General features: G+C 42.4%; 1 protein-coding gene across 10 annotated transcripts in view; it reads left to right on the top strand.

Annotated features, from left to right (window-relative positions):
• Nucleotides 1–18,713, top strand: part of BNC2 (basonuclin 2) — a 1,455,515-nt gene that overhangs the window by 1,001,451 nt on the left and 435,351 nt on the right. For all 10 annotated transcript variants that reach the window (XM_033920493.1, XM_033920483.1, XM_033920500.1 and 7 more), the window contains one exon: nt 16,377–16,479. In XM_033920493.1, the coding sequence (XP_033776384.1) occupies nt 16,377–16,479 (103 nt within the window). The remainder of the gene's footprint in view (nt 1–16,376; nt 16,480–18,713) is intronic.

The following is an 18,713-nucleotide window of genomic DNA, read 5'->3' as shown; positions in this document are numbered from 1 at the left end:
CAGTGTCATGATTCTTATGCAGAGCTCCATCTACTTTTGCCAAATGAGAGAGAATGATGTATAATGTAGACGCTATTCTGTATTAGAAAGGACACACATATTTTTCATTATAAAATAACCACTTAGGCCTAGTTTCTATAAACGATGCCTAAAAAAATCAGTACAAAAAAAATTAGAGCTTAGTGCCATTCTAAAATCGGCCCTCAAAGTGAGGCGTCATTTATAAAATATTGCTTGGTGCTGGGAGCCGTGCCTAACTGTAGGTCTAGCCATTTATACCTGCTAAAATGTGGTGTAAATTAGACACGGATCCCCCTTATTCTATAACTGTGTATGTAAACATAAACATAAAGTGGAGAAATGTCCCTGATCGCCTATAACCCTCCCTTGGCTGTGCCCCCTTTTTGTAACCATGCAGATACTGCACCTAAATATACATGCATAAATTTTAATTAATTTCAGTGCACCAATAATTGCTTGTTAAGATCCCAATTATCAGACCTAATTGGCTCATTCTATTAAGTTGGGTGCATAATTTTTAGCGCCTTTTATAGAATTAGGCTGTTAGCATGCATGTTCAGTAAATGTGGATGCCCTATACAGAAAGTACCCACGTATGTATTTTTAGGTTAATGTTGCAAACTTCCTTCATGTTTATGGTGGGAGGTGGCCATCAAATTTAATCAATCAGTACTCTCGTTGATAAATTTGAAGCAAACATTTCACACATCTTCCCTTATGAATGTAATGAATCCATAATATGGTGTATTAGCTGACATTTGGTGAAATTTACTGGAGGATAGTTTCCTTCCTAACCCTGCTAATGACTGACATAGGGGTCAATGCAAAAAGCCACCTGTTACAGCTACTGACCACATGGCTTCTAATACAAGCTTCCTGCACCTAGATGCAGTAATCAATGATGATGCAAATTGCCATCACTTTAAAAAGTGTTTGCTGTTAGAATAAACGCCACTAATCTGCAGCTCATAGCAAAAATGTTCCCCTTCCTATCAGTGCATGAGAAGTGATTGAATCATGCATTAACAGGAAACGGGGCATTAAAATAAAGCTGCCTTGATTGCAACTCCCCCCACCAGCACCACAAAATTACCAAAATATTTTTTTTTAGTCTAGTGACCCCCTCCCCTGATTCTCCTTGCTGTGGCACAGGAAACACCCTGACCCCCAACATAAAAAAATTAATCCCTGTTTGTCTAGTGCTATGATTCTCAGGGCACATCCATCCAGTCAGGTTGTCAGGATATCCACAAGGAATATGCATGAGAGAAATTTGCTTATGCCGCCTTCTTGGTATGTAAATTTATTTCATGTATATTCATTGTGGATATCCTAAATATATGACTGGATGGCTGTGGCCCAAGCAGGGCTGGTGTTAGTGGAGGGCAAACAGCTCCAGGGTGCCCCGCCATCCGGGCATATCTTCCCTTTGTCGGGCCATATCCTTCTCTTCCCCTCACCTTCACAGTGCTTTTCCAAACCAAAATTTTCTCTCTGAGGTGCCCTGACACAGCAGCTGTTCTCACTAGTTGCACACGGCTGCCCCAAAGCTTCTCCTGTGTCATGACTTGATGGAAACAGGAAGTTGCATCAGAGGAGAAACTTCAGGGTAGCCGCATGCAACTAGTGAGAATGGCTGCTGCGTCAGGGCCCCTCTGAGAGAGAAAACTTTGGTTTGGAAAAGCATCCACAAAGGTGAGGGGAAGGGAGGGAGATGGCCCAATGAAGGGAAGAGGCTGAGTGGTGCATGTTTATTGTGTTAAGAAAGAGGGGGACAGATGCTGGATAGGGGGGGAGAGGGGAGCAGATGCTGAATGGAAGTGGAAAGAGAGAGGGGAGCAGAAGCTGAATAGAAGTGGTGAGGAGAGAGAAAAGGGCACATGCTGGATTGGGGGAAGAGGACAGAGTTAGATACTGGAAGGGGTGAGGGAAAGAAGTGGCAAGCTGTAGGTAGACACAATGAAAAGAGGGAAATTGAGGACTGGTTTGTAAGAAAGAATTTAATCTAGACAGAGGTAGAAAATTGAAAAGGAAGACCAGGGAAGAAAAGGAAGGGAAAGGGAGAGAGCGAGATGCCAGAGCAAGGAGGGGAAGTAGAAGAGACAGATACCAGATCTGGGGGGAGGAAAGGAGGAAGGAAACAGATACCAGATCTGAGGGGAGGAAAGGAGGAGAGAGAGATGCTAATATTCACTGGGGGGGGGGGAAGAGATGGAAGGAAAGAAGATAGATGCCACACCATGGGGGGAGTGGAGGGAAGAAGTTGGATGTCAGACCAATGGGGGTGGAGGGGAGAGATGGAAGGGAGAGGCAGACAGTTGGGAAGAGGCATAAAAAGTGAGCAGATGCTTTATGGAAGAGGCAGAGAGGGCAGACAGTGGATGGAAGGAAGAGAATGATGAGATGAGGAAAGCAGAAACCAGACAACAAAGGTAGAAAAACATTTCTATTTATTTTCTTTTATTTTTATTTTTTTTTCTTTAGGATAAAGTAGTATTGTAGCTGTGTTGATATTTATAAATAGAAAATAGAAATAAGGTGATCCTTTGTATTGGACTAATTTTAATAAATTTTTGAATAATTCAGAGACCAAAATCCCTTGTCACAGGTCAGGACAGGAAAACTGTAACAGCAGTATACTTTACTGACTTAAAGAAAGAGGTTTTGACCTCTGAAAGCTAATTGGGAAATGTATTAGTCCAATAAAATGGTGGGCATTAAATTTTATTCCCGCCATGCCCCATGCCTCCTACCCAAATGCAAAATATAAATAACTAAAATGGTGGGCTTCAGGGAGAGAAGGGATTACATTAGACTACAAGGGATTTTTTTTTTTTTTTTTGGTGCTGCTTGGCTAACAGGGCACTTCTTGTGTCATGGTTATGAGGGTTCGAGTCATGTCATACAGAATTGAAAAAACTGGCATTAAATATTCTCATCTTCAGATTCAGCATGGGCTGGGCTGAGGCGGGGTTTCTTTATAGAACTGAGAGAGGGACTGAGGACATTAAAAAAAAAAAAAGTTACGTGGGTGCCACTGAACATTGGGCAGGTCAGGGAGTTACTGGGGAAGATCCAGTAACTATGCAGGTGCTGGCAATATACAGTCTCAGGACCTACATAGCTAAGAGGTCTGAGTTAGAACAGTTTTTGAGCTGTCCTACATTCAGTCTCGTAGCTGTTCAGGTGCTGGCACTGAATATTGTCTGCACCAGCATAACTGTTGGCCCTTTCCCAGCATCACCCCCTATACTGCACCTGACCTGACGATATTTAGTGGTCCTGCCCAGTTTAGTGCTGCTAATTTTTGCTTCAGATTAGGTGATTATTAGAAAGCATCTGATTCATCTCCAGGAATAGTGACTAGATCTTTTATGATTTTTCTCAGTTTTTCCTTTGGTTTCTGTCTCTACAAGGGGCACTCTATCAGCGGTTTTCTTTTCATTGTATTGGAGTAGGTTTACCCTGGGTATTTTAAATGAAGAAAAAATCTTCTAGATTCTTCTAGATGATTCTAGAGTTGAAGCTAGGCATGCATACAGGAAAATCTTTTTTTTTTTTTTTTTTGTTCGTGTTTGAATCTTTTTCCTGATATTCAGATTTATTTTGACAGTTCCTTTCACACAAGTCATGTTAATAAAATATTTTTAATGCTCATTGAAACTTTTTTAATTGAAACTTTTCAAATTTATAATTTGAGAACATTCTAGAACAGATTCTAGAACAAAAGATACATATCTTGTATCAAATTACTAGTACATAAAACATAAAATATATTTAACGTCTATTCTATGTCATTGTAAATGTAAGAAATACAGAAGAGAGCGTGAAATCTAAAAGAAACACAAAAGACAACAGAAGGGTCCACCCCACCCCCAATCAAGTCATTATCCCATACCTCTAGTCTTCCAATATATCCTCTAACCAACAAAAAGGTCAAAATGTCAACGCTCTAAAAAAACAAGAACAGACATTCAAATCTACAGTATATCATGTTAAATTAATGAAACTTCAGTTGACTGAACTTCCTGGGAACTTCCTAGGCAACAATCAGTTTCTTCAATTGTGTTGGATCAAGAAAAATATATTCCCTCATCTATTAAGAATATTCCTAGTGGAGGGATTGAGGAAGTAGTAGAGATGGATTTAACCACTATGCTGGAAACTAGTACACAAGAAGCCTCCTTAAGGACTACCATGATGGTGTCCTTTGAGATTGGTGAGGATAGAAAAAGTCTTAATTAATGTCTTGCGTAAAAGACGGGCTTTGTGTCATGGATCTCCAATATATATTTTCCTGATGTTTCTCGGAGAATTCAAATGTTTATACGAGAATTTCTTAAATTACAGCCAAGAGCTTTGTCTCTTGGCATGACCATTTTCTGAGGTTTCCCAGACGATGTCAGGTTAAATATCATTGGAACCTTTTAACACATTCAAATTGATTTAACATGTTAATCCAGTTTGTGCACACAATTTTTTAAGGTGAACTAAATGCATGAAAATGCATTCCCATTCCTAACTGAAGTATTTTTTTTTAAAGGAATTTTAGGCATTTGTTCCTTTCTCTTGAGTCATAGTACAGTATACTGTATATGATAGTATAATGTGATTTGGCTGTGTAGAATTGACTTTACTCCATATGAAATTTAGAAGCTGGAACTAGGAGAATAGCCAGTGGCGTAGTCAGGGGGGCAGACTGCCCCCATACTTATATGCTAGAATCTTCATGGGGGGTCCTGACACTCTCCTCCTCTCTGTCCCCTGTACCTCATTATCTTTTCACTGTCATGAACAGCATCTTCAACCTGCTGCTCAGGCTGGCCTCAGCTCTCCCTATGAAATCACTTCCTGGTTGCGATACCAGGAAGTGACATCAGAGGGAAAGCCGAGGCCGATATGGGCAGCAGATTGGAAATGCTGCTCGTGCCGGTGAAGGGTTAATGAGGTACGGGGAAAGGGAAGGTGCTCACGCATCGGGGGAGGGGAGGAGCATAGGGATGAGAAGAGGGTAGGGGGGTAACACTGTCCTGGGCACCTCCTACTCTTGCAACGCCAGTGAGTTTAGCTACATCTGTCAGTTAGTTGCCTGTACTGGTGTTTGCAGATAGCCACTATTAATAGGAATTTGGGCTTCATAAGAACTGAGATTTAGCAACATACTTTATGAATGAAACTGTATTCTCCTTGTCCCTCTTTTTACAAATGCATTTTTTGTTCACATTATGAATTTGTGTCTGCATAGATGATATTGATTAGTCATGTTTATGTATATATTGATCATGAATTAGTATAATGTGATAATTACAAGCATGCTTCAAATAAAAATGGAGTGGGGTCTCCACCGGAAGCCACTGAGATAAGACTGAAAGACCTAAATACTTACAGTATATGCTAGAATGCTAGATGAATAAAGAGACAGATGAGATATGATAGAAACATTTAAATACATGGAAGGGAAGTTGTAGAACTAGGAGTTATTTATTATGTGATGATTCAAGCAAGAAGATTCCACAAGAACAACATGAGGAAATATTTTTTTTTCACAGGCAGGGTGATGGATGTATAGAATGCCCTACTAGAGGAAGTGATGCATTTAAAAACAAGACAGTACTGGAACTCAGTAAAGAGTTAAACCTATACCCCCAGATTCTATATAGATCACTCAAGCTGGGCACAGAGCCCAGATACACTCCTAAACTACTCAATTATTGATGTTAATTGGTACTCAATTGATACTAATTTGGATTTACGCATGTATTGCCTATTTGCTATTTTGTAATGCAGCATGCCCAATGAGTCTCATGTGCAACTCAGAAGGGGGTGTGGTCATGGGCAGTCCAGATATTTAGGCACAGTGTTATATACCAAGTTTCAACCAGCATAAGTCCTTTCACCAAAATCCGCTCTAGGTGCTAGTGTATAAAACGCATTCAGCCTGGAATTCCCTTTATTAAATAGCACTTAAAGCCGGATTCTGTATATGGCACTGCTATCGGCGGCTGCCTAAAGAGCGGCTGCCGATCACGTGTCAACCACGCAATGGGGCAGTATACAGAATTGCGCCTCCAGGCAAGATAGATGCCGGAAATGTAGGCCAGGGTTATCCAGGCCTACATTTCCAGCACCTATCTACACTGTGAATTGCACCTACTTCAGGGATCTCAAAGTCCCTCCTCGAGGGCCGCAATCCAGTCGGGTTTTCAGGATTTCCCCAATGAATATGCATTGAAAGCAGTGCATGCACATAGATCTCATGCATATTCATTGGGGAAATCCTGAAAACCCGACTGGATTGTGGCCCTCGAGGAAGGACTTTGACACCCCTGACCTACTTAGTCACTTTCCACTGCCTAACACCACTTACGGTGTTAGCCTTGCCCACAGTTGCATTAGGCAGGGGAAAGCGCCTATGTAGGTGCGATTCTGGCGCCTTTTATTTAGATGTCAATAGGTGCTTGAACTTCAGGTTTTTCGCTGTTTCTAACTGCATTTGTCAATTAACTTAGACGCTGGAAGGATTGTTACCGGCGCCTAAGTTTTAGCGCTGGTTAAAGAATTTCTCTGTTAGTGCTGATTTTTCCTGGCACCTAAATTTGAGTGCCATTTATTGAATCTAGCCCATAAGGGGCAATTGTATAACAGAGTGCCTCCATTGAAGCATTCGACTGCTGCACAGGGAGCATCCATTCTAATAAGACACGTGGGCTCTTTAATTCCGTTATAGAATATTAGTGTAAACCTGCATTGGCACACCTAAATTTTGGCATGACCATTTACACCAGGTCTGTGGCAAGCATAAATGGCCACGCCTAAGTATTCTATGCAACACACACAAATTTTATCATAATCTAAACGAGTGGTATGTGTAAGTTGGAGACACGCCCATATCCTTCCTATGTTCCGCCCACATGTATGCTCCTTTGCTATAGTAATGTAATGTAATGTAATTTATTTCTTATATACCGCTACATCCGTTAGGTTCTAAGCGGTTTGAAGAAAATATACATTAAGATTATAAATGAGAAGTAAGAAGGTACTTAAAAATTTCCCTTACTGTCCCGAAGGCTCACAATCTAACTAAAGTACCTGGAAATTAATAAAGAAGAGAAAATAAAGATGGTTGAAAAAAGAAAAATTCTATGTGAACTTATAGGATGGAAATTAAACTGACAGTGAAGAACTGTATGAAAAATACATATGGAATGCAGTTAGAGAGGGTAGGTTACAATCTATTTATGGTATTTGTTTAATTGGAAGGTGTTAAGGTGGGTAATTTGGGGGAAGGTTATCTGAAGGTAGGTACTTATGTGCTGTCATATCAAATAGAGTGACACAGGTTTACACATGTGAATGTTGCTTTTCTGCGCACTTAATGTGCTCAAAACACACTTACAACATGCACCAAGTTATAGAATTGCTTTTATAGGATCCCTAGTGGTTAGAGGATGGAAACGAAGTGCGTTGGGAATAAAGTGCTTGGAGCAGCAGTTAAAACCCTACACAAGAGTGATATGATTCATGACTGCATCAAAGCTGCATGTTCCAATATTAATCAGCCAACGTACCATTCTATTAGAGCTCTATGAAATTATAGCGACACTGACATTGTGATGGATTTTGTTCACTGGGACAGATAAGAGAACTGAGTTGAGAGGGCAAATGGAAGACAGAGACAAGAGGGTAGTAAGGTTGGGTTGTATTTCTACCTCTTCTGTGCATGTTTACCAAGAGGATGAATCTGAACTGGGCAGGTTGAATGAGCCCTTTTTGGGGGGCCCATTCAGGCACCCACAATTTGGAATAAGGTTCATTTTTTTTTTTTTTAAATAAGAGCTGAAGGTAATTTACATGACATTTAGGAGATTATTAAAAACACATTTATTTAAGAACTTTTTAGGTGATTTGTTGTAGACCAATTATTCTTATTATGATTGTTTAACTGGGGCTTGATCCTAGTCATTGTTTTTCATTGTGATCTGCTTTGAACTCTTCGGGGTAGTGGCAGAATATAAATCGTAATATAATCTTAGTATGTTACTAAATTGTATGGAAAAAGTAGGCTTCCTTATGCCGTGTATATCTTAATTTTTTTTCAGGATTTGATGCTCTTTGAGGGAGCAATGCTTCTGTTTCTGTGCAGTGCATTTAATTACCAAGTTCATTAATTAAAGAACAGATTAGAGGGAGACATTGTTAATGACAAGACCTGATACAGTTCTAAGTCAATAAAGTATTGAACATAAAACTGACCCTCTCCCTCGCATGCACACATTATTCGTGTTTTAATATCATTTCTTGTCTGATATAATCTTGTTAGTTCTGTTAATCAGATGCATATAATAATAATTTAACTTGAGACTGAACCCTAGAAATGCCAGGTATACTTTACCCGTTCCAAGATAGAATTTGACAGCTAAAACATGTTAGGTGCTAAGCCCAGATTGTGTTTTTTTTTTTCTTTCTTTTAATAGCCATATTGGACCTCGGCTTTATTCCCAAATATTCATGGCTAGGCCATGTCCGGGCACCAGCATTGAATGTCTGGGCCGGGTATTTTGTTAGTATCAAGTGTGGGACTAATCTGTATTTTTTTTTATTAGGTATTTATATACCGCCTATCAAGGTTATCTAAGCAGTTTACAACTAGATACTCAAGAACTAATCCTACGGTTAGCAATCAAAAGATTGACCCTTTAGTCCAACAGGAAATGCAAATTCCAGCGAAAATGAAAAACTCTATGGAGATGGTAATGTTCAAGATGCAGGCTTTATTTAAAAATGTACAATTGAATAATCCACATAAAATATATCTATGACCTAGATATATTTTATGTGGATTATCCAATTGTACATTTTTAAATAAAGCCTGCATCTTGAACATCACCATCTCCACAGAGTTTTTCATTTTTGCTAATCCTAGGGTTGCCAGATTTCCTCTTTTAAAAAAGAGGACACCTGGCCCCACCCTGTTCCCCCAGCCCTGCCCCCACATGAACCTCCCCGAGCTCAGGGCCACATCTGGAAATGTGTAGATGTCGATGCAATGACTGGAAGATGATCAACTCCGGAGTTTTGCTCACCCTATTCTCCTTTCCAACGAAACAACAGCTCAGTCCGAGGTGTAAGTGAACCAAACTGGAACTTTATTGAAGTTGATCATAGAACAGCCTTTAACCTAGTTACAATGCACTCAGTGAGAAGCCAGACACTTGGGTTCCATCAATAGATTTTCTCCCGTCACTTCCAGTTCATTCTGGATTGAATATTTACAGTTTCTTCAGCATGAAAGGCAGACACTTTGGTTCCATCAATAGATTTCCCCCTGTCACTTCCAGTTCACTCTGGATTACATATTCACAGTCTCTTCCGCATGAAAGGCAGACACGTTGGTTCCATCAACAAATTTTCCCCTGTCACTTCCAGTTCATCCTTGGTTTAACTATTTACAATTTCTTGTTAGTTCCCTCCCAAATCTCTCTGGGAGTTTTTCTCTGTCTCAGGCTTTGGTGGGAGAGAGGAACAACCAAAAAGTCTACTTTAAACTCCCTCTGTCTCTTTTATAACTCTCCCCCTCCCTCCTGGGAAAGGGATCTCCAGCTCCTCCCACAAAGCTTCTCTAGCCACAGTCAAGGTTCATGACCACCTGAAAAATCCTCCATCACTGCTTTTACAACAGAAGCATTTTTAAGGGGGTTGGGGGTGGAGGAGGGTTCACAAATATTTGAAAGGTATTAATATTTAACCTGGGAATAATGTCAGGAAGTACTTTTTCATGGAGAGGGTGATGAATGTGGTGGAGATTAAAATGGTAACGGAATTCAAAAATGTGTGGCTTAAGCACAAATAATTTCTATATGGAAAGAGAATGGAAGCAAAACACATGCTCTGAGTTTTGTTATTGGGCAGACTGGATGTAATGTGCAAGTGTTCATCTGCCACCACCCACTGTTGTTACTATGTAGGTTGCCTATATGTGTGGGCCATTTATGTACCTGTTATATGAAGTCAAACCATAGAAAGACTGCCGCACTGTCTTTATGTTCCCACTGCTGGAGTTGCCATCGAAGCCCACTCTATCCTTAATTGACCATCCTGCACTGGAGCTTGTATCAAAGCCCTCCCTAGCTCATTCTAAACCAAATCACCATATATGGGACTCAGACCATGCAGGATTACCCAATACCAGCCTTGGTTTGTTTTATAGCATTCATTATCTAATTAGAGATCCTCTGTGTTCATCCCACGCTTTTTTGAAATCTCCACCTCCCTCGGGAGGGCATTCCAGTCATCTACCAGAAGTTCTGTGCAAGGGCTTTATTCTTCAGGTGCGGGACCTTGGTTTGATTTCTCAGGTTAGCTCTCCAAGTCTCTGGACTAGGTTTAGGACACTTGGTAGTCAGACTGAGGTGTCCACATTAGCTGTCTTCCAAAAAGGACTACAGCCTAAGACCTTGTCTGCAATGGTTAGGCTATGATGGGCTATGTAAGGATAGATATTCAATAAAATAATAGTACAAATGTAAATTTAGGTTCATGGCTCCATAACCCAACAGAGGGCCCTAAAGACTTCATAACCCAACATATCCCCAAAAGAGCAGGAAGAGAATGCTGAAGAGAGAGAAGGAGAATAAAGCAAAATTTTGTTCTTCAACAGTGGTTTCAATAATGTCCCATGGGGTAGTACTAGGTATTTTACGTTTTTAATGACATGGAATTACCAAGAAAGTGTTAAGACGTCTACAGTTATTTATACGGCAAAAAAATTTGATCATGTAATTCCACTCTTAATCAAAACCCATTGGCTCACTATCAATCATCGAGTTACTTCTAAAACATTATTAGTGACTTTTAAAATTAGAAAAACAGGTCAGCTGGAATTTATCAATAGACTTTTGATTCCATATACCTCATCAAATTATCTTCGATCCTCTGATCAAAATTTATTAGCAATCCATCCCTGAGCTATATAAATACTAGGAGAAATACCATCTTTTATCTGGTTGTTCCAATCCTTTGGAACTCAGTACTGAACACGTTATGAGAGATAACCCTTGAGAAATTTAAGTCTTCTCTTAAGACATTCCTTTTTAAAGATGCTTTCCAAGTTTAACTATCCTCATACAGATTTTTAAACTTTTTTAGTCCATCTATATTGGACCTTCTTGTTACAACCCCACCCTCTCGTGTGTTTTTTTTTCCCCCCTGGTACCATCTCTGTTCTTAAAATAATAATGTAGTTCTCCCCATTTTCCTTCGGTATCTGTTTGTCCAGTCATGTGTCTTGTTTTCTGTCCTGTTGTGTTAACTTGTTTTTAAGGTATATTATATGTATTACTCTAATTTTTATTGTACAACCACCTTGAAATATATGATATATGGTACATCAAATTTTTAATAAACTTGGAAACTTGGACTTAAGATGCTTAAATGCCAAAGGGATTTTCAGCAGATATTTGCTTTTAAATGTATATTGATTGATGTTTTTTTAAATTGTGTATGTAATTTTAAGTTAATGTTTTAAGCTGCTGTGTTACTCATGGTGGCAATGGTCTTCTACATTTAATCAATCAATTCTCTTTGTCTGAAGTTGTTTACTACACTGAAGCAAACGTTTCACACATTGCCTATTAGGAGTTTGATGCATCCACTAGCTCGGGGATGCAGGAGTTCTGTGCCACAAACATTCCAGGTTTTCAGGCTATCCCTAATGAATATGGATGATACTGCCTCCATTTGATGCAAATGTTTCGCAAGCATATTTATTGTGGACATCCTGATGACTAGGTTGAGCATCCCTGGTATAGATAGATGCTTTTTTTCCACTGTTGTAAACCTGAGAAAGATTCTGATTGTGAAACCAAAGCAGTCACTGGTGCACTTTAAACTGTGATGAAGATGTATAGGGATGAGGATGTAAGCCACTTCTTCCTCTCTAATATAACCAAAATCCAAATCATCCTCTCTGAGCACCAAAACACTTATCCACGCTTAGACTACTGCAACTTGCTACTCTCAGGCCTTCTGCTTAGCCATCTCACTCCCCTTCAATCTGTCCAGAATTCGGCTCCATGACTTATATTCCAGGGGAGCCGCTAGAGTCACGTTACCCCTCTCCTAAAGTCAGTTCATTGGCTTCCCATCCGTTTCAGACTACAATTCAAACTCGTCTTACTGACCTACAAAAGCACTCACTCAGCTGCCCCTCACTATATCTCTTCACTTATCTCCCCCTATGATCCCACCCCCCGAGAACTCCGCTCATCTGATAAGTCCCTCCTATCTGTGCTACTTCTTTTCAGCTGTCAACTCCAGACTCCATCCCTTCTGCCTTGCTGCACTGTATGCTTGGAACAAGCTGCCCAAATCCGTACAGTGGGCTCCGTCTTAGAGAGCTGCACGGGAACGGGGACGACGGGAATCCCGCGGGACCCGCGGGCATCCCGCGGGTTCCCCCTTTGGGTCACGGGGATCCCGTGGGGACGCCCCTAGGGTCGCGGGGATCCCGTGGGAACGCCCCCTAGGGTCGCGGGGATCCCGTGGGGACGCCTCCGAGGGTCGCGGGGTTCCTGCGGGGCTGGATGTACTCAGTCGCGCGGCTCTTCTCCCTACCTTCTCTGCTTGCAGCACAGAGCCGAACGGAAGTCTTCCCGACGTCAGCGCTGACGTCGGAGGGGAGGGAGGGCTTAAACAAAGCCCTCCCTCCCTCCGACGTCAGCGCTGACGTCGGGAAGACTTCCGTTTGGCTCTGTGCTGCAGGCAGTGCAGGTAAGGAGGAGAGTAGCCTCGCGGTTCGAGTGGCTACCAAGGGAGGGGGCGGTCCGCCCCGCCACACCCCGCCCCGGTTGCAGCACAGCCGGCCAGGTCCCCTTACTTTTGTGGCACTTCCCCGACCGACCGACAACAGCCCCGGTCCGACAATCCTCCTTGCCCTGTAGCCGCAAATCTAAATTATCTTCTTACAGCAGCTGTAATAAGGTAATTTAGATTCGCAGTTAAGGGCAGGGAGGTTTGTCGGACCGGGGCTGTTGTCAGTCGGTCGGGGAAGTGCCACAAAAGTAAGGGGACCTGGCCGGCTGTGCTGCACCCGGGGCAGTAGAGAAGGAGTGGGGAGAAGGACGCTGAAAGGCCATGGGGAAGACGGGAAGAGGGGGGGAAGGACTCTGAAAGCACTTGAAGACAGAGGAGGGAGAAGGACGCTGAAAGCACATGGGGAATACAAAGGGGTGGAGAAGGACGCTGAAAGGCCATGGGAAGGGCGGGGGGGGAAGGACTCTGAAAGCACTTGTGGAAGACAGAGGGGGGAGAAGGATGCTGAAAGCACATGGGGAAGACAAAGGGGTGGAGAAGGACGCTGAAAGGACATGGGGAAGACGGGGGGGGGGGGTGGAGAAGGACGCTGAAAGGCCATGGGGGAGAAGGACGCTGAAAGGACATGGGGAAGCAGAGGGGGGAGAAGGACGCTGACAGGACATGGGGAAGATGGGGGGAGAAAGACGCTGAAAGGAAATGGGGAAGAGAGAGTAGGGAGAAGACGCTGGCAGGGAAGAAGACTGATGCCAGACTATGGGGGGAGCGGAGAGAAGAAGATGGGTGCCAGACCAATTTGGAAGGGGGAAGAAAGGGAGAGGCACAGTAACAGAGCAAATGGAAGATGCAGAAGGAAGAGAGACAGTGGATGGAAGGAATTGAATGAGAACATGAGGAAAGCAGAAACCAGGCAACAAAGGTAGGAAAAGAATTATATTTCTTTTTTTTTATTTTGCTTCAGGATAAAGTAGTATATTAGTTGTGTTGATAAAAATTTATAAACATTAGAGGCTCTGGTAGAAACCCATTTGCAAAGTATGTATTCTTCCCAATTAATATTTTCAAATTAATAAAGTCTTTTTGCTTATTTGTAAATGGGTTTCTACCAGAGCCTTTAATTCAGTAGCATAATTAAATGAAATAACTATTTCTGAAGTTTATATGGACGGGCGGGGACGGAGGGGATTCCTCGCGGGGACGGGTGGGGACGGAGGGGATTCCTCGCGGGGACGGGTGGGGACGGAGGGATTCCTCACGGGGACGGGTGGGGACGGGTGGGATTCCTCACGGGGACGGGTGGGGACGGGTGGGACTTTGGCGGGGACGGGTGGGGACGGGTGGGATTTCTGTCCCCGCGCAACTCTCTACTCCGTCTCTGGCAGTGTTCAAGGCCCAGTTAAAAGCCCACCCCTTTGAGAGTGGTTTCAACTCCTAACTCCTTTCACCTCGGGTTCTGCATCCCCAACCCTATATGTCATGTCATGTCATGTCTGTCCAAGTTAGATTGCAAGCTCTTCTGAGCAGGGACTGACTATAAATGCTTTTCAGTGCTATATAAGTGATAAGTAGTAGTAGTATGGGGAGGGTCTTAATCTTTATGTAACAAAAATAATATGTTGTAACTAGGAAACTGTGGAAGTCATTAAAGAAGTCTTACACATGGAAATAGCAGCATTTACATATATAGTTTTATTACACGTGTAAATTATGATTTCAGACATCCTCATTTCTACATATAATCGCTAGAATCGACGTTCGTATATGTGCAAGATGTAGTTTCATGAAATTGCTCACCCCAAATGGTGCCTTAAGTTGTGCATGCAAATTGGCCTTTTTGCATGCTCAGCTTAATTAATTGGCCTCATTGGCGCCAATAATGGACAATTAGCACCTCATAATTGATGCTAATTGGACCAAATTGGAATTGGCAATTCTATGAAAGGTATGCCCCAGTTCTAGTGTTTGAATCTGAAAAGGAGATATAGTCAGGGAAGGGGTATTGGAGAATCAGGAACATTCCTACAAGTTAGGTGCACCATTACAGAATGCACTGATGCATGCACAAGTTAGGTTTGTGGATTTAGGCCTGGTTTTCCTAAATGGGTGCACCTAAAAGTTATGCAATGTACTGATACTTAGCATGATGCTTTAAAAGGTTTGCGTACCTTGTAAAATCTCACTAAGAACTTTTGTAGTTGGCGCCAAGGTTTTGGCCACTCTAGTGTACGTAGAATGAGGACCTCACTAGCTATGCCGGAAAATATGTGAGTCTTTGCTGGTGTCCTTATATGTACTTTATAAAAGGTTCTGCAGGTCAGCACAGCCTTTTGCAAAACAGTGAGAGAACTGTGCGCATGCAGACTTAGATATTCTAGTTCCTACCTATGCCATACAGGGCTTCCCCTATATTAATATATTAATAGTTTTCTGTGACTTAGATGTATGCAGTACTGTTGATAAAGTAACCCAATTATTACTGTAGCAATAGCACATGAGGAAGACGTATCTGTGAGAGTACACAGCATGACTAATTGTTTCACCACTGTGCGTTTGTCGTAACATTTCAAGAGTTTCACAAGTTTGGAAAGTGGACTAATATGGCCACCACACCATTTAACTCATGTTTAACACAAAATTCAATTGCACCCCTCTGCCGTACTCTCACAGACATGTCTTCTTCATCTGCCATGACAAAGCGTATGAAGTTCTGCCTCTTGCTGTGACCCTATAATGAAGACTATGGCAGACTAACTATGGCAGTCATACAATGTACGAGCTTCACAAGAACCAGCACAGTGTTGCCATGTCTACTTCTTGAAAAGAAAAACAGAGGCAGTCTCATTACTTTTAATCAGTCCTCGTATAACCTAGATATACCCAGAGGGGGTTAATCCTGTCATTGAGGTTGACGGACATAAATCTGCATTCCCCTTCTGAAATGTGGAATGCACATACATCTTTATGCCCCACGTTAGTCCTGTCCAAAACACTTCAAGACCACTCCCCCCTTCAATATGCATGGATTCACAATTTGAACGTCTATATGCCAGTTTATGCACGTCCAGAATGCAAATAGGGCTTCTAAAATAACCATCATTATCTGAATTGTGTGGCAGTGCCTGTATTCGTGATTTGTTTATGGAATGGAGCAGTTGATCATGTGCCTTTTAACTATTCAGTCTTATAAAGCTGTAGGTTGCATTAGAGTATTGAACACATCTTTTTATCTTAGTTTCTTGGTGTTGACTTTTTTTTCACATAAGAAAGAAATATTCTTCAAAGAGCATATTGCTTTGCATTTCAATTTTTCATACTTTGCTTCTCTTTTTAACCCTTTCATGGCCCTTGTTGTCATGTGGCAACTGAAATAAGTTAAGCAGTCACGGGCATGGATATAATATGGGCACGAATGGGTTAAATCTCCCTATCTCTTTCTTCTTTTCCCAGAAAATCATGAAGACCAATATAAAAAAGCAAAAAATATGATAATTATACAGTAGATCCAGATCAATGACTTAAGATTTTATTCTTTTTCTCTTTTCCAGGCCATCCGTTGTACACTGGTAAATTGCACGTGTGAATGTTTCCAGCCTGGGAAGATTAACCTCAGAACCTGCGATCAGTGTAAACATGGCTGGGTGGCTCATGGTGAGAAATCTATATTCAACCTTAAAATTTTTTTCTTTCTTTTAATGATGAAAATGAAGGTCAGATGTCCCAGCCAGTGGTATTAGAGTAATCCTCGAGTTAGTTAATGTTCTACTTGGGCTCAGGGAGCGCATTCTAGTCCCGGTGCCATGCTGTTGCCTTCTACTCTCAGCAGAAGGGCTCGATGTTAGTAATATGGTTATGTTGCTGAGTTCATAGGAGAAAGCAACAGAAGAATCGACTTTCCACAGGAGAACCAAAGCAAAGACAATAGTGGAGGCAAAACCAATGTGCACTCATATACCTTTATTAAATAAACCCTACACGGCCCATTTTTTGGCCAAAAGCACTGCCGCAGGGGTCCAACAGCGCAGACAAATCAATGTCTAGTGAAAACGTGCCATTTAATAAACACGTCGTATCGTAGATTTCTGCCTGCAGTGGCTATGATACGATGCGTTTATTAAATAGCATGTTTTCGCTGTACATTGATTTGTCTGCATTGAATTATACAACCACATTCCAGACACTGTTGGACCTCTAAGGCAGGCCTTTTGGCCAAAACATGGCCCCTGTCTGGTTTGTTTAATAAAAAGTACCTGAAAGACCAGGCTTTGCTCGGGAAAGTGGGCGAATGGCTATGATGGCGTTGTTTGGGTTATCCCAGGGGTGGGCAATGAGGGCCAGAATCAGTCGGGATTCAATGGAGGCAGTGCATGCAAATAGACCTCATGCATATTCATTGGGGAAATCCTGAAAACCCGACTGGATTCTGGCCCTCTTGCCCACCCCTGGGTTATCCTGTGTTGGTATTGGGGTACACATTCATACCCAGTGATTATTGGGCTGAGCTGTGGTGAGAAGCTGTCCTAAAATTGTAAATGAAAATAGCCTTGCCTCTCTCGCCACTTTCAACCTTTTTCTCACCCCTTAGTACTTCTTTCCTCCAACCAGATTCTCTCTTCTGAGAACTCTCGATCAGCCCTTTGGTGTTTGAATTCCGCGAGGGTCCTCTCCCTGTCTTCATCTGTTTGTTTCTTCAGCCCCCTCCCTCTTCCACTTATCTTTGTATCACTGTGCATGCTATCTTATATTTAATTCTACTCTGTTCTCTCTGTTTCTTTCCATATGTGTTCCCTCTGTGTTTCTTCCCCTCACAAATCCTTAACAATACTGCAGCTCTTCAGTGTTCTGTGCTGTTAGTCCATTGCTCAGAGATTGCTTAGCCAATCAATAAGCTGCAGAGGAGATAGGACCAATTGCTTATGAGACATCAACCTTCAGTTTGGCTTTTCCCTGCAGCCTATTGGCTGGCTAAGGTTCTTTAGGAATGTCTGACTAATGAGGTGCAGTGGGAGGAGGGAGCAACCTAGGGTTACTATACATCTGGATTTCCCCGGACATGTCCTCCTTTTGGCGATGACTTAGGGCGTCCAGGCGGATTTTTAATTTGCCCTCAGAAGGCCTCATTTGTCCGGGTTTTAGTGTTATGGGGGGCTTTGGCAGTGGCAAAGGGGGGAGGGGTGGCAGCGGAGCAAAAATGACAAATCAGTGCTGCGTTGCCCCGGAGGACCCAGCTGTGGCAGTCGTCATGCAGACGCACAGCCTCATCAGCACATGTTGTCTGGTCACCTGATGCTGCGCTGGAACTTCCTCTCTCCCTCCCACCTCATGCACACACAGTGCAGTGCATGCTGGACAGCCAAAAACAGGAGGTCTGAGATTGGTGAGGACTCTCTCTCTCACCCCCCAGGGCCGGCATTAGGGAAAGGCAAACAGGGCAGCTGCCCTGGGGCCCACAGATTCAGGGGACCCCCTGCAGTCTGAACTTTTCTTCCCCTTTTCTCTATCTCCCTCGCTTCCCCTCCTTCATTAAACAGCTAAATGTTACTTTTCAGTGGGGCCCCGACACGGCAGCTGTTTCTCCAAGCTTCCAGCAGCTGCCCCAAAGCTTTCCCTCTGTGTTGATCTGCCCTGTCATTGAGGATAATGGGGAAACAGAAATAAGGACCAGTTAAGGGGATTTCAAGAACCTGACTGACTCTCAGTATCTCTGGTGTCCCTAGCAAACTAATTTATTTATTCAATTTCTCTCCTGTTCTCTCAGGGGAGCTCAGAATGGTTTACATGAATTTATTCATGTACTCATGCATTTTTCCCTGTCTGCCCTGACGGTCTCACAATCTATCTAACATATCTGGGCCAGTGGGGAGATTAAGTGACTTGCCCAGGGT

This window comes from Geotrypetes seraphini, chromosome 1 (genome assembly GCF_902459505.1).
Source record: "Geotrypetes seraphini chromosome 1, aGeoSer1.1, whole genome shotgun sequence".
Taxonomy (NCBI): Eukaryota; Metazoa; Chordata; class Amphibia; order Gymnophiona; family Dermophiidae; genus Geotrypetes; species Geotrypetes seraphini.
Note: the sequence above shows the minus strand (reverse complement) of the source record. Positions and strands in the feature narration are given on the sequence as shown.